The 25,666-nt window shown below is 49.0% G+C and overlaps 2 protein-coding genes across 2 annotated transcripts; both read right to left on the reverse strand.

Moving 5' to 3' along the window:
• Positions 1-721: 721 nt before the first annotated feature.
• Positions 722-3,996, reverse strand: PSTK (phosphoseryl-tRNA kinase). The gene is made up of 6 exons (XM_054163549.1): positions 3,760-3,996; positions 3,271-3,658; positions 2,667-2,883; positions 2,164-2,239; positions 1,103-1,196; positions 722-927 (listed from the first exon to the last, which is right to left on the reverse strand). The coding sequence occupies exons 1-6, from the start codon at positions 3,994-3,996 to the stop codon at positions 722-724; spliced, it is 1,218 nt and encodes a 405-aa protein (XP_054019524.1).
• A 1,468-nt stretch (positions 3,997-5,464) lies between these two features.
• LOC104309151 (disintegrin and metalloproteinase domain-containing protein 9) lies at positions 5,465-24,474 on the reverse strand. Its single transcript, XM_054163468.1, has 21 exons — positions 24,408-24,474; positions 22,705-22,802; positions 21,761-21,837; positions 21,078-21,156; positions 20,064-20,140; positions 18,884-19,103; positions 18,358-18,423; positions 18,201-18,272; positions 17,236-17,408; positions 16,489-16,573; positions 15,461-15,582; positions 14,001-14,172; positions 13,168-13,257; positions 11,538-11,733; positions 10,788-10,893; positions 10,493-10,667; positions 9,952-10,032; positions 9,284-9,389; positions 7,689-7,821; positions 7,254-7,305; positions 5,465-5,503 (listed from the first exon to the last, which is right to left on the reverse strand). The coding sequence occupies exons 1-21, from the start codon at positions 24,472-24,474 to the stop codon at positions 5,465-5,467; spliced, it is 2,286 nt and encodes a 761-aa protein (XP_054019443.1).
• Between the last annotated feature and the right edge of the window lie 1,192 nt (positions 24,475-25,666).

The following is a 25,666-nucleotide window of genomic DNA, read 5'->3' on the forward strand; positions in this document are numbered from 1 at the left end:
TGGAGTTAAGCCTACAAGCACACAGCTGCCAGGTTTCTGGTTCTTTGCTCTTTCTGTCAGGGCAATAAGCAAAGGAGCCAAGAGCCACACATCTCCTTGGTTTTATACCTACTTAGAAAGGTATGCTCTGGAAATCCTCAGCCACCCCTTTGGCAGAGCAAAGCTAGTCACCATCCAAGGTGCTCCTCAAAACCTCAGCTGGAGAAGGCTTTCAGAAAGCTGAGGCAGTCTGAAGTTAGTCCAGCAGTAAGCAGGAAACAGGACTAGATGCCTTCTAGGTGTGCCTCCCAGGGGAACCTTTCCCACAAGTCTCTGAAGTTTAAATAAAATCTAAGGCTGGTTTGAGCTTCAAAGTCAAATGTGAGTGCATTTCTCTTCCATAATCATGGACTGAATGGAGTTGGAAAGGACCTGTAAAGGTCATCTAGTCCAACCCCACTGCAGTAAGCAGGGACAGTCCCACCTAGGTCAGGCTGACGTTGAATGTCTCCAGGTACAGGGCCTGGCTGGGTACTCCCCAGGGCCGCTATCATATCACCCCCCAGCCTGTACTGATGCTGGGGAGCTGCAGGGAGGATCTGTTCCATGATATGCCTGGGCGCAGAGGGAGAAAGGTTACAGAAAGCACAGGCCTCCAGAGAAGGAAGCTGTCTCAAGGGTTTTGAGCTGTACTGCATTCTAAGCACTGTGGACTCTTAAAACACAAACCACCCCCCAGGCATTATTTGAAAATGTATTTATTGACTACTTTGGTTGCTTGGTGCTGGAATGAGGAGATGCCACAGGCAGCAGGGCTGGATTGCTGCTTTTCCAGGCACACTTGGTCTTTCCAGTTACTTCCCTGACGCAAGTCTTCCAGGAGTCCTGCTTTGAGCTTGCTGAGTTCTTCTGCCAGGCTCTTCATCTCCCCTGGCAGGACATTGTTATCTGGAAGAAAATTGAAGCTGAACTTTTAGTTGACAGGCTTTGACCGCAGTCCTCCCACTAGCTGAGCAGACTGCTGCAGGCCGCCGGCCTCAGGCACAGCTGCAGGGCTGGGATCCCTCAGCGACCGCCTGCAGGGCGGGTCAGAGGCTGGGTCTCTGCAATGTGCTGCCTGTACCTTTAGCATCCCTCATGGCCTGGGAGATGATGCGCCTGCAGGCCTGGTCTGCCTGGTGGATGGCACTGGCCGCACAGAGCGCTCGGTCTGCTTCCTGCACGGGGGCACCAACAGGGAGAAGATCGTATGCAAGCACAGAACAGTTGATGGAGGCTGTCACCAGCTTCTCAAGTACCTCAGTAGCAACACAGTGACCAGCACAGCTCATGCCTGCTCTGGTGCATTAGGAGCCAGGTAGGTCCACATGGGTGACTGCCAGAGACTGGCATGTGTGATGTACCTATGGCCAGCAGGCCAAGGGAGGTGATTCTGCCCTTCTGACACTGCACCTGCAGCACTGCAGCCACCAACACAAGAAAGATGTTGATCTGTTGAAGAGGGTCCAGAGGAGGCCACAAAGATAATCAGAGGGCTGGAGTACCTCCCTTATAGGGACAGGCTCAGGGAGTTGGGGCTGTTCAGCATTCCAGTACCTGAAGTGGGCTACAGGAGAGCTGGAGAGGGGCTTTTTTTATAAGGGCTTGTGGTGACAGGACAAGGGGCAGTGGTTTGAAACTAGAGCAGGGTAGATTTAAATTGGGCATTAGGAAGAAGCTCTTTACTATGAGGGTGGTGGAATACAGGAATGAGTCACCCATGAGAAGTTGTGGACACCTCAGCCCTGGAAGAGTTTAAGACCAGGCTGGAGGAGGCTTTGAGCAATCTGGTCTGGTGGGAAGTGTCTCTGCCCAGGGCAGGGGGGCTGGAAGTCCCTTCCAACTTGAGCCATTCTATGGTTCTGTGGTAAGAAGTGAGGTCATTTTCCTCAGTGTGATGTGACAGCTCCATAGTTTTGTTACTGGAACACAACAATGTTCTTAAAGATAGTCCAGGGGGTTGCCTTCATAGGGGGCCAGAAACACCCATTTCAAATAGGACACACTCTTTGGTGTACATTTTGACTCCCAGGAATGCAATGGCTGTTTCTCAGCTCCTGTCATCAGGGTGTTCTGGCACAGCTCAGGAATAAGCCATTCAGCACCACCTGCAAGAGATATGGCCGTGAAGACAAGCAGGGCTACCTTGTGCTCAGTGCTCTCCTCGTTCTGCTTGAGTGGGTTTTCCAAAGCAGTGGCCAGCAAACTAATGATCTGCTCACTAAAAAAACAAACACAACAGTGAAAGGCATTACTCAAACAGGCTCTCTGAGGTGTCCCTTGTTTCATTTTGTAATGACACCTGAGCACAGAGGAGAAAAAGGCACAAGTTCAGTAGTGTTGATGAGGTAATCAATGCAATGGTCTTTGTACAGCAGGTGAGATGAAAAACAATTACAGCTCAAACTACAGGAGTGATTTCAGGCAAGTTATACAACTGCTCACCAGCACTTGGGAAATGCAGGTAGTGTGGAGGTTAGCTCTGCAAGGAATGGTGGCTGTGAGCTCCCAACAACTGGCAAATGTTGTGTGTGTAAGGGGCTGGCTTCCAAACATCACCACAGGGATAGTTTTAACATCCTGTGTTGATACAGTAAAGTGCTTCTGTCCCCCCATTTCTGAAATGAGTGCTTAGTGAAACCCCTCACGTCAGTCCAGTAGCACAGTGATGCTCTGAAGTGCCGCCAAGGCTTTGCAGAAGGAGGCTGTTCTGCTCCCAGGCATTTTTCTTCAGATCAGGCATTTCTATTCTGTTTGCCATCAGAGATATTGTCTGGTCAGGTAAGGGCTGGCTTCTGAGACGATTTCTCTGCAAGCAGCATTCAAGTGGACACTCTAAAAATAGCTGGCAGAAGCTCAAGGAATCTAAAAGAACATAAGCAGACAATTTTCCCTTTAAACTGGTCAAGTGAAAACTGATGAGAGCAACACCTACCAGAAAGGCTTCATGTGAATGAGGAGCTGCTACATGAGTTCTGAGCCTGAAAACAATACCAGCTATAAAAGAATGAAAACAGCCTACAAGTCTGCTCAAGTAGTAATTTCTGAGGCCAATGCACATAAGAAAGGCTTTAAGTGATCTAGCAATACCTAATGTCACAGTGACAAAGGTGATGATTGCTCTACTGCAGGGATGTAGCAGCTCAGAGTAACAGATGTTACACAAGAACACTTAAAGCAAGGCAGTTAAAGGCCACTGAACCTCCTACAACGCTGAAAGCGTTCTCATGCATAGGGACGCAGAGTAATTACATTTGCGAGCCAGCTGGTACACCTCGTATCTCATGCTCTGGTAATAGAAGTTGTCGTCCAAGATCAAGTAGAGGGGCCCAGACGCGGCTGCCAGTATCCGGTTACCAGCTCCGGCGTGGCTTTCTGCTGAGAGCAGCCCCTGCTGCCGGCAGCAGGCCAGGAAGCGCTCCCAGGCCGGCTGGGTGGCGGTGGCAGGGCGGGAGAGCGGGTCCCCGGTGAGCAGCGCCAGCAGGAAGCTCTCCAGGCACTGCAGCAGCTCCCGCCGGCTCCGCTTCCAGCGTGGCAGCTGCGGAGGAAGGCAGCGGAGGGGTGAAGGCCCGGGCTCCCATGCCGCCGCTGCTGAGCTCCCCGGGCTCCCGCTCACGCCGCTCGCCCCGTCCGGGCCCCGCTACCGGGGAGGCCCCGCGTGAGGGACGCGCCGCGCTGCCTAGCAACGAGCGCCGCCCCTAGGGTGGCCAATGAGAGCAGCGGAAGTAGAGCCGCACTGACCAATGAGGACGGCTCCTCTGACCCCGCTTCCGGCTCGCAGGGGACGAAGGCTTCCGGCGGGATCAGCTCGTCGTAGGTGAGGAGGGCGCAGGCCCAGCCTGGGCGCTGCGGCAGTTGGCGGCGCAGGGCGCGGGCCAGGGTGGACTTGCCGGCCGCCGGTAGACCGCATAGAACGCAGAGGCCTACCCTGGCGCGCCCGGCGCTGCCCGGCTCCTCTTCCTCTTCCGCCGCCGCCATGCGTCAGGCCGGCCCGCCCGCGGCCGTTGCCGGAGCGCGCATGCGCGGGGGGCGGCACCCCGGCCGTCGTCATCGGGAGCTGCGGGGCGCGGTGTGACGCGCGGGCACGTCACTGGTGTGCGGGGGGAGCTCGGTGTGGTTCAGCCGGCCCGGAAGCGGCGCGGGGCTGGGCCGTGCCGGCTGTGTCCCGCGGTGCGGCTCGCTGTGACCATTACATGCAGATCCCAGGAGGTGTGCTGACACTGGTGACTTATTGGTGATTTATTTTTAATGACAACCGTGTAAGTGACTGTTAAGGACTAAAGGATAGGATAGTTAACAGCAGTTTAAGATTCTGAGGAGTTAGGGAAGCTGACAGTTCTTTGGAAGATGCTTCTTGCCAGTGCAGACTTTTGCCTGCAATATATTCTGGGTTCTTTCGTCTGGGGTTGGTGAGGCCACTTCACGGTTCATTCACTTCATGTTCCCACAGCTTGCACATGAACACAGACACTGTGGGGTTTACTTCCTGATCATGGAACCTTTAGGTTGGGAGGGACCACTAAAGTCCATCTAGACCAACCCTCCTGCAGCCAGCAGGGACATCTTCAACTAGAGCAGGTTGCTTAGAGCCCTGTCTGACCTGACTTGGGATGCTTCCAGAGACTGGTGCATCTGCCATCTCTGTGGGCAACCTGGGCCAGTGTTTCACCACCTTCACTGTAAAAAATGCATTCCTTATCTCTAGTGTAAGTCTCTCCTCCTTTAGTTTAAAACTATCAGCCCTTGTCTAGTAGGTATTGGGAGGGAGACTCTGGATCCCAGCTTTGGTAGGGCTGCACTGAAGCCGGGGTTCAGAGGGATGCACAGGAGCTGTCCTCCAGCCTGGCACCGTTCAGCAGGCACCACAGAGGTCTCCAGACAGCCCAGGAGTTAGACAGGCTGCAGAGTCCCCAGCAGGTCAGTCTCCATTCTCATTTTCACACCAGTGGATGACTAGAGGTGAATAGATGAAGGCTGTAAATAGCTGAGTTCTCTTCAGCCTGCACAGAAGGCAGCACCTTGGCAGACGCTGCCCTCCGATGCTGTTACAGCTTTCATCTAACAGAGTTGAACTTCAGACTTCTCATTAAAAACAACTAAACAACCAAAAACCCAAGAGGTGAGGTAGAAGAGGCATAAACACAGCCAGCAGCAGGGAAGGAAATCAGTGTGTTTAGAATCTCTGTTCAGTGCCTCTTGGCATCAAGTCTCTTCTCAGAGGTCTGTGCCTGCAGGTGTTTTGGCTGCACAAGGAGAGGATTGGAGGATCCCAGGCTCTTAATTTTTTTCAGCCCCATTGCTTGTCAGAATTGGTTGAGGGTTCCCAAGAGACAAGTCAGACAGCTGGTTTAGGTGGGACTGGAGGTCTTACTGGTCCTGAAGAAACTGCAGGAAGCTGGGTTTGTACTGGCTGCCTGAAGTGTGGAAAACAGACAGTGTGATGTATTTAATGACTTGAGACAGCTGGTATTTGTAAACTGCTTCCCTACCACCATCTTTAAACAGCTGCTGGCATTTATACTTCCATTTAACCCTCTCTGTCCCTCCCTCTTCCTCTCCCTACTAGCATTTACACCTCCCATTGTGCTGGTTTCTACACAAGCACTTAAAGCAGCACGTCTCCTTTGAGCATTCACTCTGTATTATCTCGTGTGATGCTGCATGAAAACTCCTCCTAAGCAGGACAGGAGACACCAGGAACTTCACTTCAGTGACACAGCAATGTAAACACAGCAAATGTGAAGTGAGAAGGGTTTAAATGCCACAAACCTTGGAGCAGGGAAATGTGCTACGGTGAAAAAATCGGGCCTCGAGGTGGCAGGCTGGAAAAGATGTTGCAGAAGATGAGGTTAACAACACACAGGGCTCAGGGTGGAGCTCCTGCCTCGCTGTTAAGGGAGTGGCCTCTTAGAACCTGTGCCATTCTTCCTATTGCCCTCCTGGTTTGAGCTAGAGCAGAACTGATGCTCATCAGTGATTTGATTCTCAGCTCAGTCTCTGCTCAGTGTTGGCACTGCCTGTGAAGTTCAGGGCATGTTTCTGCAGGCAGTGGCTGCTGCTGGCAGAATGCTGAGGGGCAGAGTTACTACCAAGGGTCAGGGTGCAGACCAAGGGCACTGCTAGACCTTGTGTGACATGTTGGGGGTGCATAGAGATGGCACCTGAGAGGGGGAGTAGACAGGGCAGGTGACCCTGGACTGACCAACATGGGATTCCATTCCATGGGTGTCATGGATAGAGCCAAGGAATCACCAGTGTTAAACCTCTGCTTCAATGCCCAGTGTCTAGGGAGGACCCTGTGTGTTCTGCCTTTGGTTCTGATCCATGAATTCCTGCACTCAGTTCCAGAATCCAGCTCCTGAAGACCAGTCTGAGACTTCACCACTGCTCCCCTCAGCATCAGTGGTGAATGGGACCTCACTGCCATCAGGGGGGTAGGTTTGATGGTGGTTTGCATCTATTTAATTCTGTTGTTGTTATTTTCATGGAAGCTGGTTTAGTTTTCCAATCAGCCTCCCCCTTATTCCCTTTCTCTTCCCTTTGGGAGGCAGAGGGGTTCATGGACAGCACCTGTCACTTGTCTAGTGGCCAGCCCCAGTCCTAGCCCTTGACATTTCCTTGCAGCATTTTGTTTTGATAGTTTTATTCTCTTTATCAAGATCCACAGCCTGGCTAAGGAGCTTCTCAGGCACTGGGCCAGAGAATTCAGAGTTCAGTCTCTGGATGCTCTGCAAAGCAGCAGCCTGTTCCAACCCAGTCTGCTCAGAGCCTGTGTTGACAGGGAAGGCCATGAAGCCCATACTGACCCAAACAGAAATCCTAACACATTAAAAGGTCATAGAATCCAAGCCACAGCATTGTAATTCCAACCCCCCTACCACAGGCAGGGGCATCTTCCACTAGACCAGGCTGCTGAAGGCCTTGTCCACCCTGGCCTTGAGCAACTTCTTATCTCCAGTCTAAATCTGCCCTCCTCAAGCTTCAATCCCTTCTCCCTCATCCTATCACTACAAGCCCTTGGAAGAAGTCCTTCCCCAGCCTTCTTGTAGCCCACTTCATGTACTGGAAACACTTGGACTTCAGAACCCCTTGAGACCACTGTTTTAACCCCTGGGGAATTCAGATGGTTTCAACGTATCAAAGAGCATAAAGGGATCAATAAGTGTATTGGAGAGAAGGAGCTGTGTGGTTTGGGCTACTCACCATGAAATAAAGCAAGTGTGGATCTGTCCTACCTGATCATTGCTTGGTCCATTGTTCTGCTTTGGTTGCTGCAGGTGGGTGTCCCTGAAATGAACCCCACATCATCAGGCAGAGCCCTGCTGGTTTAGTCACCCTCAGGGCTGCAGCGGTGTTCAGGGGACCAGGCTGCAGCTGATTCCCTTCACCCCTTTCTGTCCTGGGCCAGTAATTTCAGTGTGTCTGTGCAACACAATTATCCATAACAATTAGGGAAGTGCAGTGCATTTGGGGGAGAAATACATGCTTGAGAACTGACACCTGGAGGCTCTGCAGGAAGCCACCTAATGGCAGGGCCCTGGCCATTAAAGTCCCTTCAGCAGGGAAGTCTTTTGGGGAATCTCTGTGCAGCTACAGCTTTTACCTGCCTGCTAAACTGATCTGGAGCATGCTCTAAGTGCTGAAATACTCAGCTGCAGGAAGGAAAATACCTGTGTTGTCTTCTGCTTCTCCTGCAGAACTTCCTTCTTATTGCATCTCTCTTCATTACTGCTAACACAGTTATGATCAGTACTGGCAAGACCAGGAGGAAGAAAATGAGCAGGCCATCCCGAAGTGATGTATCTAGAGCAAAGCAATTGGAACCATGTGAGACAGTGACCTCAATTAACTGCATATTAAAGCTTTTTTCCTGGTAACATCACATTTGTGTGGGAAAAACTACAGTCCCAGAATCACAGAACGGTGGTGGTTGGAAGGGACCTCTGGAGGTCATCCAGCACAAGCCTCCTGCTAAAGCAGGGCCACCCAGAGCAGCTTGCCCAGGATCACAATGGGCAGGGGGGCTGTTGGAATCGCTCTGGAGAAGGAGGCTCTGCTTCCTCTCTGGGCAGCCTGCTCCAGGGCTCCAGCACCCTCCCAGGAAAGAAGTTATTCCTCATCCTCAGAGTGAACCTCCTGGGTTCCAGTTGGTACCTGTTGCCCCTCATCCTGTCACTGGGTGCCACTGGAAAGAGCCTGGCCCCACATTTCTGAGCCCCTCCATTTAGGCCTTAACCACTGACAAAATCCCCTCTCAGTTTTCTCATCTCCAAGCTAAACAGCCACAGGTCTCTCAGCCTTTCCTCATTTCAGTAGCCTCAGCACCTTCATAGCCCTCCCCCAGACTCTCTCCAGTAGTTCCTTGTGGACATCTTCAAAGAGGTCTAGATAAACCCTGTGACTCCCCTGGCATGTATACATGCTATGATCAGAAGAGCAGGATTTATCCACAAGTTCTTTCTGCTTTACCCACTCCATCTTGTGTCATACTCAACCTTTTTCCTTTCCCATCTCTTTGTTCCAAGAGTTCTAAAGCAGACAAATCCATTTTGCTTTTGCTTTCACCTCTTTGCCTTCCTGTTTCTTCCCTTTCCCAAAACATGAATGCAGATAAACTAGGTCAGATATGAGTTGGCTTTTTTTGCCTCACAGAGCTATAGGTGATGAGCTGTGCTTGGAAACAAAGAGAGGGAAAACATTTTTGGTGGTCTCTGAGCGTGAAGGCCAACAAGGTCTACCCCATCTTCCCTTTGCAGGATGGCATGGCTCTTACACAGGCCAGCTGCTGCTTGCTGGCTGCACCTCCTTAACCCTCTCATTTCTGTTGACCCTTTCCATACTTGAAGGTTTCATCCTCTTGCTCTATTACATCCATTTGATCAGATCAGGTTTTAAATACTGTTGTAGTTTGAGCTGGGTGCCCCCCTGGTGCATTCACTTCCTGTGTCCAGAAGTCCAGCCCAGAGGGATGGACACAGGAACAAATACCTACATAAATGTTAAAGGAGCTAGCCATTGGAAACCATGTAGCAGTCCTTCTAAGCAACTCGTGCTGATTTTTATCTCAGGCCCAGAGAGGTGAGTTCCCCCTCGGACCAACTTCCTTCTGTGTGCAGACCGACACATCAGACAGTCAGGTTTGCTCTGTGAGTCAGTCTGTGACTAAGTGTCCCGTGCAGCAGCAAACAGCAGCGGACAAAGTGCCTGTTGTAAGCGTGTGGCTGTGGCAGGGGCTGGGAGCAGAGGGCCGGTTCCAGCAGCCTACCGATGGGAGCGGGGCCGCTGTCGATGCTGCCGCCGTACCCGGACTGGTTACAGAAGGGAGGAGCCCAGCCCCCGTCGCAGTGGCAGTTCCCGTTGTTGTTGCACACCTGCAGGGACACAGCAGCGATTAGTCAAGCCAGCAACGCCTCCTGGAAGCAGCCATTCCCAATCTCCAGTCTGTTAGGAGTTAACGATTAAGGATTGTGCATGGGAGCAGGAACTGCTGCCTAGCACGGCACAGAAATCCATGGAGCAGTCCCTGGGCGTGAGCTCTGCCCCTCCAGAGCACTCAGCGATGCAGGTACCAGGACCTTACCCTCCCCAGAATTTAATCTTTGGGGTTTTGTTTGCCTGAAATAGATTCCAAAGAACTCCTCAGTTTTAAACCCTTGGGAGTCCATTTTGCTTGTTCCTATGGAAATCTGGAGGTCAGGAGTCGCTCAGCTGCCTCCTTGGAGCACTATTTGCCTTCCACAATTCAACAGCTCAGTAACGTTAGAAAATTCCCTGGGGAGTGGCACCATCAGTTACAGGCTAAAAAGTGGGTTTAGCTTTAAATGCAGATGAGAGGAGCCCCCACAGCCATCTGGGTGGTGATGGCTTTTATGCAGGGATTCTATCCCTGCCTCTGTCTCCAGGAAGGAGGGCATGCAAGCACCATCTACTCACCCCATTGTCATTGCACCTCTGCTTCACGTCACAGCTGTAGCCCAGGCGACTTGCATCAACACATTCAAAACCTACACAGGCCTGGAAGAGGTGAGACAGAACCTCAGCAAATCCTTCTCACAGAACCACAGAGTTGTTTCAGTGGGAGAAGGCCTCTGAGGTCATCTCGTCCAACCATCGACCAGACACCCCCATGGCCATTGAGCCATGCGCTGCAGTGTGCCGTATGAAGGTTACAGGCCTCCAGCACCGGCTGAAATGGCAAGGAAAAGGGCTGAGAGAACATTCAGGACTTCACAGTTTCATAGCTGTATGTGTCCCAGGTTTTCTGAGGCCTGTGGCTGCATTTTGGTGGGGTGATTCTAACAGCTGCCACGGCAGTAGTGATTTGTAGCACCCCGGTTTTGGAAGAGCTAATTCATTGTATACCTGAAAAGGCAGATTGTTGTTGTGTTATGGCACAGCAATGAGAGAGCTAAGGAGTGCTTTGGAAAGCAAAGAGCTTTCCAGTTGGTGGAATACATTCTGTGATTTATCTTACCTTCTTTTCTCCACAGGCTGTTCCATCGTGAACTTGAGCAGGATCAGGGACATCTGATCCCAAGTCAAAGTCAGAAGCCCAACATAAAACCCCAGAGGCATTATTGACAACGCTCCAGGCAGGCAGATTTTGCAGACTAACAGATGTGCACTGGAGCTTGCCACACAGACTGTGCCTGCAGGGAGCAAATGACACCCAGAGACAAGGTGAGCAGAACAGAGCCCAGGCTCAGTGCAAACACTCTGCCCAGGCAAGGAAGGGTTTTGGGGTTAGCTTTCGTTTGCTGGTAACTTACTGTACAGCACATTTCTTGTAGACTCCACCTCTCATTCCACAGTTTCCAAACCTATCTCCTTTAATGTTTGCTCTCTTAAAGCACACATCAGGTGCTTTCCGTGCCCCTGTGTGGAACCCAGAGAATCTTAGTCAGCCACTGCACAGCTCTCTTAGTGTAAAGAGTGGACAGAAATAATTTACTCCCCAAAGAAGTAAAATAAAGAGGCTCCCATTGAATTGGAGAGAAATACAGAATTACATTCAAAAATACACAGGAAAATACATGAATCCTTAACACCTAGTACAGAGACAGGCTACATGAAACCCCCCACAAACCTTCCCCCAGCTAGACCAAACCACAAATCCCAGTGCTTGTTTTCTGCCCCCTCCTGTTGCCCCCCTTCCATTAGGCCCAAGCAGGCCAAGAGTGCGCAGGGGAAACTCGTGAGGCCTCTGAAGGCCACAGGCAGACCTCCTGCCCCCTTGGTACCAGGTAAGGGACTGCCTCCAGGGAGCAGGCAGGAGGGAGCGCAGAGAGCCAGCTGGCCTTGCTGCCAGCCTTTAAAGAGACAGCAGGATGATGGGAATGAATAACAGGACAGTTTCCCAGCCCATCCCTGGGCCTTGCTGGTCCTCCTGGACAACTCAGACTCTTTTTCACTGAAAGGCCTCAAACTGCCACAGCAGCCTTAAACACCTGAGGAAGGAAGGCAAACTGGCAATGTCTTGAGGAGACTGCAAGGCTTTTCACCTGGGATGGCAGCCATACCTTTTCCATAGATGGCCTCACACTGGGAGTCAAAGCTCTGGCACACTCCATAGTAGCAGTAGGCCCTGCTGCTGTCGCAGGGGTAGCCGTTCATGACGTAAGCATCCTCGGGACAGTAGGCTTGGCTCCCGCTGCAGTACTCGGGCAGGTCGCAGGAGTCCGTCTTGGGTCTGCACTCTGCTCCTGCTGCTTTAAACTACAGTCAGAGAGTTGGTTTGGTTGGAAAATCCCTCCAAGGACATCATGTCCAACCTTCAACCCAGCACCACCATGGCCATCAAACCATGTCCCAGAGTGCCATGGCCACAGGTTTCTTGAACACCTCCAGGGATGGTGACTCCACCACCTCCCTGGGTAACCTATTCCATGCCTGACCACTCTTTCATTAACCTCCAACCTAAGCCTCCCCTGGCACAATTTCAGGCCATTTGCTCTCATTCTGTCACTGGATACTAGAGAGAAGAGACCAACCCCACCTCACTATAATCTCCTTCCAGAGAGCTGTAGAGCGAAGTAAGAACCACAGAATCAGTCAGGTTGGAAGAGACCCTCAGGGTCACCCAGTCCCACCCAGAACCCTGCTCTACAAGGGTCACCCCTAAACCATAGCCCCAAGCACCACATCCAAACCACCTTTAAACACATCTGGGGCTGGTGACTCTACCACCTCCCTGGGCAGCACATTCAAGCCCTGACCACTCTTGCCCTGAAATCTTTTCCCCAATGGCCAGAGAGGAAAGCCACTCGACTTTTGTTTTGGAAGAGTGGAAGTTCTGACATGAAACATGGACAGCTGGGAATGTTTGGTGATTTCAAGGAAGACAAAATAGCTTTTCAGGTTGTCCTAGTTTGCTGGGATAGAATCCTAGGCCAGCCAAGGGCTGCAGGCCAGGAGCAGTTTGGAGTCAGCCAGGGCAGCTCACCACAGGTGGCTACAGGTGTGTCCCAGCCCATAAACTTCCATATTTATAGCACAGTGTAAAGGGGGAAGTTTGCTGAGGATGGGAGGTTTCCTGCTTGGGCTTCTGCTCTTGCTTGGTCTCTCCTGACCCTGCTTCTCTTCCTTCCCCTGCTCCTGATGACTGCCTTCCCATTTGCTGTGGCTGCTGTACCTTTGCTGGGCTGAGTGTAACTTTGTGCACTTTACACTGGCATTGGTATCAGTTTGCTTGTTCTCTGAATTCCATTTTGGTTTCAGCCCATGGGTCTCCTCTCCTTTTCCCAGTCCCCCTTCTCTCCTGGGGACAGCTCACTGGGTGAGAGAGAACTGCTGTGGCTCAGTCCCAGGCACAGACACAGATCAACATCTGACAACTAGCCAAACTTTCCCTCAGTTTCATATGGTATCAAGTTGATGAGCTGAGCCTGCAGAGGACTTGGGTAGATCATCCAAACATGTATACAAGTACAAATGAAAGGAATGGAGAAGGTCTTGGTGAGTGCCCTGCCTGCTCCTGCCAGCAATGAGACAGAGGTGAGGTTCCAGGTCTAAACTGCTGCCAAGGCTGTTTGGCACCAGCTCTCTGCTGGTGGTCTGACAATGTGAAAATCCACCAAGAGTACTACAACAGCCCTTCTGAGGCATTACAAAGTAAACATCACCAGTTTAGCTCAGTAAAACACAGCCTACCTTGCAGTTTTTGCAGCAGAGCCCTTGAGCACACTGTGAGCCAGGGGTGAGTTTGCAGGTTGCAGCATCACAGCAGGGGTTAGTGCACTCCTGAAGAACACCCAGACAAGGGGACACGGTGGTTTTGCCTTACTCTATAGAGTGCAGCACCAAACCAAGTGCACAGACAAACTAAAGCTTGAACACCCCATCCCTGGCATGTGCTGTCTTATGTGCTGTGCCACAGGGCTGTGGGACAGGCTTACACCATAAGTGGACTCTACAAGAAGCAGAACACTCTGGGTTTTAAATAACACTTCTTAGCACCCCCATCTTACTTTTCCACTGCTCTAGCAGGCTGATGTAGAGAAATGTTGGCTTCTGCTCATGGCATAGAAAGAGGCTACCCAGTGGTACCTGGGTTTGCTGACATCCCACTGTTTGAGGGACATTCTGACCATGCAAATGTAGCAGGCAGAGTTCAAGGTTTAGAGAGTTTACTGTTTACAGCTGCAGTGCTCTGTAGCTGAGCAGCTCCTTGCTGTAACAGCAAAGCCCACACTGCTAAAACCAGCACAACCCCCCCTGGTGTTGCCATGTACTCTGCACTGAAGAGCTCTGCTGCCCTGGGCATGGGCTCACAGCTCTGTGGAGTCCTGTAGTCTTAGCTGAGTTCCCATGGAAGTCAAGCTATGATTTTAGTCTTTTCCCTAAAGGTGTCACTATGTTGCTTGCAAAAAGTGTGAATTTGCAAGGAAAAGTCCCCAGGTACTGCTTCAATTCAGGGAAGCCAGTGTTACACAACAGGTGTCATTTAATGTGCAAGCAGTCCCCAGCTGGATTTCATTCCTTACCTCTGGTTTGCCACAGTCACATTCCTCATTGGTATCCACCACATTGTTACCACAGACAGGCTCCTTGTAAATGTTGCTTGCTTTTGGAGGGTTCCGAAGGCAGTTTCCTCCTCCATTTAGGATAAGGTTCTCAAAATCATCAGCACTGCAGCTGCTGAAGTTCCTGGCACCACTGGAAAGCATAATAGGAATTTTTAAAAGATCATAAATATTCTGCTCACAGGAAAAAGTACAACTCAGGCCCTTCAGGTGCTGGCAACCTGTGATGAATCCCAGGTGTCCTCACTCCAGGAGTCCATGAGCTACTTCATTGTCACTTTACTTTGCCCTAGAATACAGCACTGGGCATTAAAAATCTGTGACATAAATGCAAGTGTTCTCAGAGGGGGAAAAGAGGCCAGCAGATTATCCATTCTGGCCTCCTGTATAAAGCAGCCCTTAGAAAGACCTGCTCTGTACTCAGTCTAACAAGGCTTGATGAAAAAATGCTTTCTAGAAAGGCATTCGCCTTCCTTTGGAGTCCCTAAGAGCTCAGGAATGCATTTGCTTATAGTATCATAGAATGATGGAGAGGTTTGGGTTGGAAAGGACATTAGAGGTTATCTAGTTCCAAGCCCCCTGCCACGGGCAGGGACACCTCACAGTAGAGCAGGTTGCTCAGGGCCCTGTCCAACGTGGCCTTGAATGCCTCCAGGGTTGGAGCCTCCACAGCTTCTCTGGGCAACCTGTTCCAGAGCCTCATCACCCTTGTGGTGAGGAATTTCTTCCTAATGGCTCATCTAAACCCAGCTTCTTCCAGTTTGAAGCCATTAGCCCTTGTCCTGCCACTGCAAGCCTTTGTGAAAGTCCCACTCCAGCTTTCCTGTAGCTCCCTTCAAACACTGGAAGGCTGCTTTAAGGTCTTCCTGGGGCCTTCTCTACTCCAGGCTGCACAACCCCATCTCCCTTAGCCTTTGCTTAGAGCAGAGGTCCTCCACCCCTCTGATCATCTTTGCAGCCCTCCTCTGGACTCCCTCTAACAGTTCCATGTCAGTAGCTTTGCCCAGTGTCCAACTGCCCTGACTGGGCAATGCAAATGTGGGTAGATAAAGCACTGTCAGCAGGGGAAAGATCAACGAATGAGAGGCTGTAATCAAAAAGCCCAACAAACAGTTTAGGAATGCTACAAAATGGAAGGACTGGCCTGGAGAAGAGCTGACATGAAAGTTACAGTGATGTCAGGCTTGATGTGGCCATGGGCAGCCTGCTGTAGTTGGAGGTGTCCCTGCTCACTGCAGGGGGGCTGGACAAGGTGAGCTGCGAGGGTCCCTCCCAACCTGATGCAATCTGTGTGAATCCGCCTCTGTGTTTAAACTCTCCAAACAGCTCCCCACTCTCAGGGGTTCTTCATGATTCATGGGACTTTCATGGTCACTGCAGGTGAACAAGCACTAGTTAAATCAGAGAGCTGGAAGCCTTACTTGTCTGTGCTGTGCATAATATAGGACGCAGGACACCTCTGGTCGTCGTGTTTCATGCCCAGGTTGTGCCCCAGTTCGTGTGCAACTACGGTAGCGTGACGTAGCATATCGGTGTGCTGCAGCTGCCAGACAAAAGGTACAAAGACTTTGCCAGGCTTCTGCCTACTGACCTGGCCAAGCCCTCAGAGGCTGTGAAGACAAAATGCAAAATGAAAGCAACAAGGACAACTTGTCTCTGGTTTTTTTCAGTAGGGCCAGATTCTGCCACTCTTTCTGTTCCTTCCTCTAGGCTCACATTCTGGAGAGTAACACAGTTAACTTTCAGTGAAGTCTTCAAAGACAAAGAGACTGCTAAAAGAGCAGAATTTGTCTCTTCAGATTGACCATGACATGTGGGATCCATATTGTAAGGGCAGGATGCCCCAAGGATGAAGGGCAAACCCCAATGGTTTATTACTCATGTAGCCACCTTTCAAATGCTGGCCTGTTACAGCCTCACTGGGGGGAACTGCAGGCACTTAGGGAGCAGTATATTCACTGCCTACCCATGCAAAAAGTAAAGCCAATGCACATTATTTTGTGTCTGCATTCCCATCCCATAAGCACTGTGGTTGTGAACTTAAGTATGAGGATGGCCTTTTCTTATGCAATAAAGAACTATTACCTCAAGAATAAATCAGCCAAGAGGCCTGGAATGTGCTGAAGAGAGAAACTGGGAAATAGCTATTTATTTTTGAATGCACAAGCCTTTACAAAGACACCCCCAGGACAGGAACCATACTGCTCCAAGCCTGGGGGGACTTGAGCAAAGAGGTCAGCAAAGGGCACTTGGTTTGGGATATTCTGGCAGGTAGCTCTCTGGAAGCAGTGTCTGGCAGTAGCAGTAGCTACACCTCTGGGTTTTGTGCATGCAGAGGGGAAAGCCTTCAGTTGTTCAGGTGCCTCTTTGTGCCACTAGCAGTATTCCTATGACACTTTAGCAGCTCCTGCTCTAGCTTCTTCCAATAACCACCACAGGAGGTACTTACAGTGCTGATGGACCCTCCCTGGACCTGTGAGCAGACAGTTCCCACAAAAGCCATTCCAATGGACCCACCATAGGAGCTTTTCCCTCTGCAACAAAAGCAGTTTGAAGGTGTTGCTGAAAGAGGGGCTGGAAGTTCCTCATTTCTACTTAAGCACACTAATGAGTTTGAAACAAACAGTGCAAGACTAAATGTGGCCTTCTTGAACTCAAGAAGAAATTTATCACCATGGCAGAGTTTCACTATTCCTAATAATTAATACCAGAGTCTGCAATATAATAATGAATAGTACAGCTTGGAAATAATGATCCAGCACCTTAATCTTCTGTGTCTTTGCTTCCAAGTTCACAGAATGGCTGAGGTTAGAAGGCACTTATGGAGGTTATCTGGCCCAACCTCCTTGCACAGAATCACAGAATGTTAGGGGTTGGAAGGCACCTTGAAAGACCAAGTGCAAAATCCCCTGCCAGGCCAGGATCACCTAGAGTAGTTCACACAGGAACATGTCCAGGTTGGGTTTGAATGTCTCTGGGGAAGGAAACTCCACAGCCTCTCTGGGCAGCCTGCGCAAGCAGAGCTACCTGGACTTGATTATCTATAAAGGATTCATTACATGTTTTCCAGGTTAAAACAGTTTGGAAGTGGAGTGAATTTTACTCTAGTTACACTTTCCTTCAGACACAACCCCCAATTCTCATAGACTAACTGCCCTGGCAGCATGGCCACTTTTGCCACCGAACAAAGCCTTACATTATGAGATGCCCAACGTCATTCCGTGATCGCTTGAGGAGATCTTTCTGCCTCCAGGAAACAAATCTGCTCAGCACATCTCCAGCTGAACCATCCATCACAGATATGTGGTTTGTGTCTGTCCAGATCTCTAACCCAACCAAAACAATGTGGATGTTTAATGCTCTATACATCTGAAAGAACCACAATGACAATCACTGTCCATCAGCTGGGTTATGAAGAGGTTGTCTTGCCGCTACTGAGTAAGCAGTGAGCTGAACGCAGTGACCGAGCCATAGCTTTAGTTTCTCTGAGTAATTAACAGTTTGATGTTAGGCAAGAATAGATGAGTGAAAGCAATCTACTTCATGAAGATCCCTAAACTTATTTTTCATAGACTCATAGAATTCTTTGGGTTGGAAATGACCTCTGAGATCATTGAGTCCAACCATCAAGACCTCTGATCCAGGCTGGAAAGGACCTCCAAGACCATCAAGTCCAGCTGGAGAAGCTGGAAAGCACACATTCATTCATTTCCTTAGCTGACTGTCTTGAGGAGGAACTGGGAGCAGGTGATCACAGAACTTATGGAATTCACAGATTCATAGAATACTAGGTTGGAAGGGGCCTCAAAGATCATATAGTCCAACCTCTTTAGGGTAAGCAGTGTTCACAGTGTTGAGTGTTTTCTTAGTCAAAAAAGAACTGGAAGTGTGAAACCTACTGGAGAGCTCACATCCCTGCAGCAGCCATGGTCTGGGAGCATGGAGAAGTGGTTTAAAAATCATCTCCCAACTCTTCCTCTGTCCACACCTCTATAAAACTTGTGCATGGATTCATGAGATGCCTTAAATGTGTTAAAAATTGCTGAATAACTTCCAAATGCAGTTTCAGAAGATAATTGTTCAGATTTAGTGCAGTAGCTGCTCCTCTGGAAACCACCATGAAGTAGAAAGTACTGAATCTCAGCAGCTGATCTGACCTACCCCATCGACGTAGTTAATCAGCTCAACTGTTTCCTTTTGCACTGCAGCAGGATCAGAATCCTTCATCAAAAACTGCAAAATATCATGTGAGGATGTCAGAGAGAAAAGAATTTAATGGTGTAGTAAAAATGTGTGTAGCAGAGGATGAAATCATTACCCTGTTGTTATCCACAACCACAAATAATTCCACGTAGCTTTCCTGTGGCAGGACAGCTCGCTTCTGCTGCAAAGCAGAAAGCACAAGAAGTCAACATAGAGAGCTCCACTGTTTATTTGCCTTCCTTGTGATTTTCACTTCATGGATTTCATAAAGCAATTATGCCTTTTCTTTCAATGTGGTCTATCAATTTGCCTGAGATTTCCACATCAATACCTGCATGTCAGCAGTTCTCTGCTCAGACGCTGGGGTGCATGAGCTGAATGGCAGCTTCATGCCTTCCACGTCATACCCAAGACTGTCTTGGGCAAATCTGCTAAAAGATTGCTTGCTTCAAGCTCTTCCCATTGTGCTGTTCTTGTGTTTCAGGATTTCCCTAGCAATACTCCCACGGTAACGAAGGCAACGAGGAAGTTGCTGCCAGTCTACCTGCAATGCCCCCATGCCAAAGCAAGAGCTCCAGAGACCCTTGGCTGCTGGAACAAACTGAGGCTTGGGTGCAAGAGAGAAACAGAAAGGTACTTACCCTAAGAAGCTTTTCCCTGCTGGAGGTACTGTTTGATAAAAAGGCATATTTCACAGCCTGCTTGACAAAAAGCTGCTCCTGATGGAGGCTGCCATTCAGCACACCACACTGGAAGGGCACATCCTGCTTGTCTTCTAACCGGTAAAAGATGTGTTCAGACGTGCTGGACGTGTTGAGCGGCTCCATCCCGTACCATTGGCCACCAATGTAGAGAATTCCTCTAATAATCATCAAAGAATGAACAATTCTTCCACACCTTTCCCCTCATGGTTATGACTAGGTGAGTGAATACCAGCTGGACATTGAAAGACTAGAGCTGTTCATGCCACTGTGCTGAACTCAGTTACTATCTTGAGTTATCTTCATACCAGGGGCGTGTTCAAACAGAACTTAGATCACACACCCAATCCTTCAATCACTTAGCAGGAAAGCCAAATTGTTACTACATGAGTCTAGACTGTGGGTTCAGAGCTGATGCAAAGGGTCTCCTTTGGTCTTTATCTCTAGCCTTGTGCAGCTAAAGTAATCCAGCCTTGTGGAAAAGGAGATCTCCTAAGAAAGAGAGGCTAAGAGCAATCCCCAGGGTGCTGCTCGAGGGCAACAGCTGAGCACGTTCTGAATATCTGCAGTTTGCTGTGCCTGCTGTCTCCTTTTGCCAGCTCATATGGACTGATTCTGTGGGGAGAACACCACCATCTTTTATGCATTCATCTGCCCCCTTTATGTTTCACAGATAAATGCAATTTTACTGGATTTGAACCACAAAAGTGGTTCAGTTTTGGCCAAAAATTGTCCTCAGAAATGATTTCTCTTTTGAACTGCCCCCAGTCCTAAGACAGAACTGTTTGCAGGGGTGTTTGAAGTTCAGCAGAAGCTTCATCAGACAGCATTTCTTCTACAAAGCTACCTCTGGTCAAGACTTTCACATCAAGTAAGAGAGGCCTCAGTGCATGCCTGTGTTCTGCCTACACTTACATTATGCTCTCATGTTGTCTTTTTTCTGTGAATGAAAGAAACTATGAAACCTCTCAAGAGTTTCAGCTTTGTCAAAAGGTGAAATACTGACAAAGAGATGGTGGTTACTCTCCAGCTGTGTGGTGAAGAGCGGCTTGGTTTTAAACTGGATTACTATGGAACTGCACCATGAGTTCTCCTGAGGGCAAAAAGCAAGAGGTAATACCTAAGGCCACTGCATGTGCTGAGAGCAAGCATTGAGTCAGCAATTCCTTCAACGGTGCCATGGTAGTGACAGTGTGCCTGCAACGCAACAGACCCACACAGTTAATGACAAAAGACATTGCTCCCTTCCCATGCAAACTTACCTGCTAACTAGCCTTTTCATTTGCATGACATTAAGGCTGGCTGTTACACAGTCCCCTGTTCTAAAAGTAATCCCAACCTTGGGGCAAGTGATGACATGACATGAATGACTGCAACAGCATTTTGTGCCTTGGTTCTAGAAAACAGACAGCTTTGTACCTTGACTCAGCAGCATCTTTTAGCAGAATCCTGTCATCTGCCTTCATCATCCTGTTCTTAAACAGGCCTCTCTCAAAGCCTGATCTGAGATCTCCCATAGGCAGAGCACCCAACTGAGCCCACATGCAGCTGCAAGTTCAAATTAAATCCAAAAGAATTTATAAAGCTTGTTTTATGTGGGACCTAAAAGCCACAGAGCTCTGGTGCTGCCATGGCACCTTTAATTGCACACTATGCAAAGAAGACCTAATCAGGTAGCTCACATTCAGCCCTGGCATCATCTCCTGGCATCTCCTTTCACACCCTGGAAGGCAGCAGTGCTGTATCAGCATACACAGCCCACTCCCTCCCATCACATACAACTTTGTGTGCTTTGTGTCAGTGGTTCAACAGCAATGCTGCAATGTGAAACCTCACAAAACCTCTTTATAAGCAAATGCATTTTCCTTCTGCAGATCCTTTCTGTGCACCACTAGCCTCTTCCCTTCCATTGCCACAAATGTCACTGGCTGGCACTGTCCTGTCACAGAGCTATGGAGACACTCAGAAGTGATGCCTGGGCGTTGGCCTTTGCTTTGCAAACATTTAGCTGCAGAGCCATCCTTGTCACCCTTAGCTCCATCACACTGTTAATGTGGCCTTCAGTTCCCCAAGCTTGGCTTCGCTCAGTTGAGGAAGCTTTGGCACAGAGAGGGAACTTCATTCTATACAGTACCTGGGGTTTTGCTTGTCTTGCCTCCAGTTTCCCATTTTCCCCATATGTGTACAGCATAAAGTCTTCACTGACAAGCTCTCTGGAAACAAAAATAAGCTAATGCTCTTTTAGCAGTCCAGAGATCAAGGAGTTCAGAATCCTAGTAAGTAGACTCTGTTAGCAGCACACTGGTGTTCCATTACCATTATTAAAATCCACAGATGTGAAACAAAATGCCTTAAAGTGAGCTGTGGTATTTGGAAAAGAGGTTACTTTGAGATGTTGTGACTCAAGTACCCATAGGGTGGGATCTGAGCAGACTGTGTTGCATCAAGGACCTGATTATTGCAGGCTCAGGAATGAGGAACAGCAGTAACAGGCCAATTGGTTTAAATACAACAGGGCTTAACAACCCTCCCTCCTGCTGCCACGAATCCTCATTTTCCACAAGGCTTTGCTGAATGTGCTCTCTTGGGCTGCTGATCAGAAATTAGTCAAAATAAGTTTCCTCATGATTAGAAAAAAAAACCAGGACTCCTTTCTGTTTGCAAGCCACTGCTGTAACAGAGACACTGCTCAACAGAGTCACTTTGTGATTACTACAATCTGGCAGTTAAATGCTTGCTTCTGGATTTTCTCAGTATCAAGATTCTTGTCTCTATGCAACTGATTCCCACAGCTCCTTAGAACACTCTATCACATACTTATTTTTCTTCAGTTTGAGGAGATAGGTTCCATTGCTGGTTTTAAGTGAGTAAGTCAGATTGTCATCTGGGTGCTCCTGAAAGCAGAACAAAAGAGAACACTACATGAGGTGATTTTCTACTCGCTTGTGTCAGTCCCATCTTTTGTCTGAGAGGACAAACTACTATGTATGTGTGAAGCATCTACCAAAACACAGATTGCTGACCCTCATGCCTTTTGTGCTTTGAAGCCTCAGCAGCACACTCTGGGAAGTTTATGGTCTAATAATCTATGTCTTTGCTTGTAGAAGACAGAAGGGCAGAGCCCATGTGTGCACTCTTTGCCGGACTATCGTATGGTGTTTCATGACACTCCTTATGCACACTGTGCCTTCCTGAATTGGTTTGCACAGGGCTGACTAATGCTGTTTCATTAACAGTTACTTCAGTAACTAAACTTCATATCTAGCACAAAAGTAAGTTACCTCACAGCTGAAGAATTGAGGCTTGGGTCTTTCTCTTTTAACTCATTAACCTGTACAGCTCTCTGGCACCACTTCTCCCAAGTGAGAGTCAAGCCCTTTAGGTGCTGCATGGCTGAAATCCTCTGGTTATCCAAAGACCAGGTACAGTGAGCAAAAGGGGATACACAGCATGGATGTTAATTCAAGTTTGAGTTCAACATCTGCTCTGACTTGGAGGAAATGGACATATTCATGGTCCTTCTCACTTCTGCCTAACAAGGCTGCTCACAGAAGTTTGAAAGGTGCTAACTCAGAGTGCAGTCACAGATCTTTGTGGGAATAGATTTACTCAAAACTTGGTGAAAACACCAAGAGTCTGAAGAGCCAGCACAGGGCCCATTTCTTCACAGCAGTAATCATCTCTGCAGACCACAGGCTGTACGTGTGACATAGGGCAGTATTGTGAAAACCAGCAACAGGAGAAGAAAAAGAGTAACAAACCTCTTGGAAGGATGTGTGATGCTTCTCTCTGCCTGTCAGGCTTTGAGGAATGATGATTTCTACCGTAGGAAGTCTAGAGGTCTGCTCAGAAGACACACCTACAAATAAAGTTTGACATTTCTAATGAACCAGCAAGGATAATGAAGATGTTATGTGGGCATCTACCCAGTGGTGACTGCCAAACCCCCATTCTGATCTGGTCATGAATGGAGCAAGAGTAGCATCACCAGTACAAGGTCTGACTGGCCCTGGGCAGAATGGTCTCTGCTGTCTTGCCCAGCATTCTTGGATTGTGCTGGGAAAGTTACAGGAATCAACATTTTAATTCATTTTTTCCAGGATTTACTAGACAGAGAAGTGGGGAACACTGCATCTGGAGAGGAATACATTCAGCTCCCAGACACCCTGGGAATGTCTTTAACCAGTTACAGAGTCATTTGCTGTAGCTTTGCCACCTGGATATTGTTAGGTCCTGCACTTACTCATCTCTTCCCTCTTGCTCCTGTCTCTACTTCCTTCTGTCCTTTCCTTGATTAAATCAACTCACCTTTCAGCCTTCTCCTCATATCCCTTCTCTCATATTCCTTTCCCCAATGCCCTGAGGAACACTTAGAGCTGTCCTCTGGATACAGTTGTGCCACCTGTCTAGGCTCAGCACGCTGCCTCCTGCCGCATTTTGTCACAGGTTTGCACAAGGTTTGTAGCCTTTTACATGAGATCAGACTTATCTGCAGAACATCGTGCCAGTGCAGGAAGCTACAGACAAGAAGTCTGTCGAGTGTCTGGTTTCAGGTAAACCTTTTTATGAAGGCAGTTAAAGTGGTTTCTTCTTAAACTGTTGTTCTTCTCATTTATAGCTGCACAAAGTCACTCTCGGCCTCCCACCATTCTGTGAAAGGAAATCGTAATTGCCAAGGTGCCACAGAATCACCCAAAGTGAGGAGGAGGATTCTTCAGTGTAATGATGATCTCTGCCTGTGAGATAACATCAGGACTTCTAAAGGCCAGGTGCAGGTAGCATATGTTTAGCATTAAAGACTACCACTGCAATCAAAATGTGGAAGCTGCTATCAGCAAATAGGTCTGCAAAGAATAGTGGCACTCAGGGCTTTGCTCTTCAGTTAATTTGATTGTCTAAATCACAAAATCCATTCTGTTCTGTGAGTGAAGTGCAGCTCAAGCTTCACAGTGGAAATGCTGCTCTAACATATTTTGAAACCTGAAGGCTGGAGACTACCCTTAATGCACATCATAAAAATATCACTTGCTGGGAAAATAGCTTGTCTGTCACATCTAAATCTAAGTCTGGAGCCAAAACATACATGGAACTGAGTTAATGAGGAACTACTAACTGTAGGGACTTCCCTCACATTCCTGGAGGGTAAGTCTCTTTCTAGTCTTGACTGCCGATGAGGGTGACAGTGACTGCAGCTGTCACCAGCAGTGTCCCGTGAGGAGGATGAGATACTTACTACCTTCTGGAGGATAAAAACAAACACAAAGAGCCCAACTGTAAAAGGCTTCAACCTGTCATCTTTTCCAGACAGCTTTTTCTTCTCAATGAGCAGATCAGCTACTAGCCTGGCATCTGGGGAGGGTGGTGACCCCACTGAGAAGGGGCAGATCATCATTCCATCGGCACTGCTGAGCACAAGAAGATGTGGAGAAACTTCCTGAATACGTGACAAAACCTGAGAGCTTACCTTTGATCCAAGGTTTTCCAGTTAAAGTTATTCCAAAAGTCAGCAGAACCAGGCTGTGTTTTATCATGACTGGATTCCCCAGAGAGACTGCAGGCGCTGCCTACCCGGCTCTCAGCTGCTCTGCACAGGAGAGCCTGAGGGACGGGAACCGTCTGCTCCGAAGGTAAACAGCAGCCAAAGCGCTCCCATACTGCATCTCTAAGGAAACAGGAAGGCAAAGTTAAGCCATTAGGCTTGAAAAAAACGAAATTAAACTAGTCAGGCAGCTTAAGGCAAATAAAAAGCAGCAGGTTCTTAAACGCTGATTGGAGAAAAGAGCACCAACTCGTGCCAGGATCAAACTGGTTTCGATACCACGGTGAGATCATAAGGAGATTAGAAAGGTAAAACATTGCTAGCAGTAGATCCTGCGCTTAGGTCTGGAATTTCAGCTTGTGCTCTCCCCTACCCCCATTATTCCATCTTTACTTTAGAAATAACAAAAATACCCTGCAGATAAACACACAGAAATCCCCCAAGCACAGAGAAACCCCCCAAACAGGGCAGCCCTTCCTTCTGCCAGGATGGGAATAATCTTCCAAGGTGTCACACCGCCACGTTGTCAGCAGAGCAGCGCTGAGAGCCTTCTAACCCTGGATGAAACTGTAACACCCTTCAGAGGTATCCAGCACCTTCCGAAACCCAGAAAAGGAGACTGACACAACACGGTTGAGATGCCAGAACGTTTACATTAATTAATTTTAATTAATTAATTCACTGCGACAGAACAAAACCGTTTTTCTGTTGCCAGTAAATCACACAAGCCAATGGTTCCAGCGACACCAAGCAAAGATGTTGGCAGCATGTGTGACGTTAGCTTGTGCAGAAGCTGTCCCCTGTCCCAGTCCATCTCCCGACGTTCCCAGCCCTAAGCCACCTTCCCCAGCCGAGCACCAGGAGCGGGAACTCGCCCTCCCGTTCGTGTCTGCAGCGCCGGGAGCGGCTTTCCGACTCCAGCAGCTGGGATGCTACTGAAAGTCAATGAAGCGCATCTTTTATTTACAGCCTCTGCTATGTGGCACACCACCGGAGCGTCCCGTTTCTCCCGTGGTTGGTGAGTTACCAAGTCCCGCAGAGCTGCCACGCTCTTAATGCATTTTCACCTCTGCGAAGGTGGGAATGCCTGATGTTTCGTCAGAGAAAAGGCCAACACGGACGCTTTCCCGCACCACCCGCCCTCGCCTCGCCGCAGCCCTCCCTGTCCGCCTTCGGCCCCCGGG

The sequence above is a fragment of the Dryobates pubescens genome, chromosome 8 (genome assembly GCF_014839835.1).
Source record: "Dryobates pubescens isolate bDryPub1 chromosome 8, bDryPub1.pri, whole genome shotgun sequence".
Taxonomy (NCBI): domain Eukaryota; kingdom Metazoa; phylum Chordata; class Aves; order Piciformes; family Picidae; genus Dryobates; species Dryobates pubescens.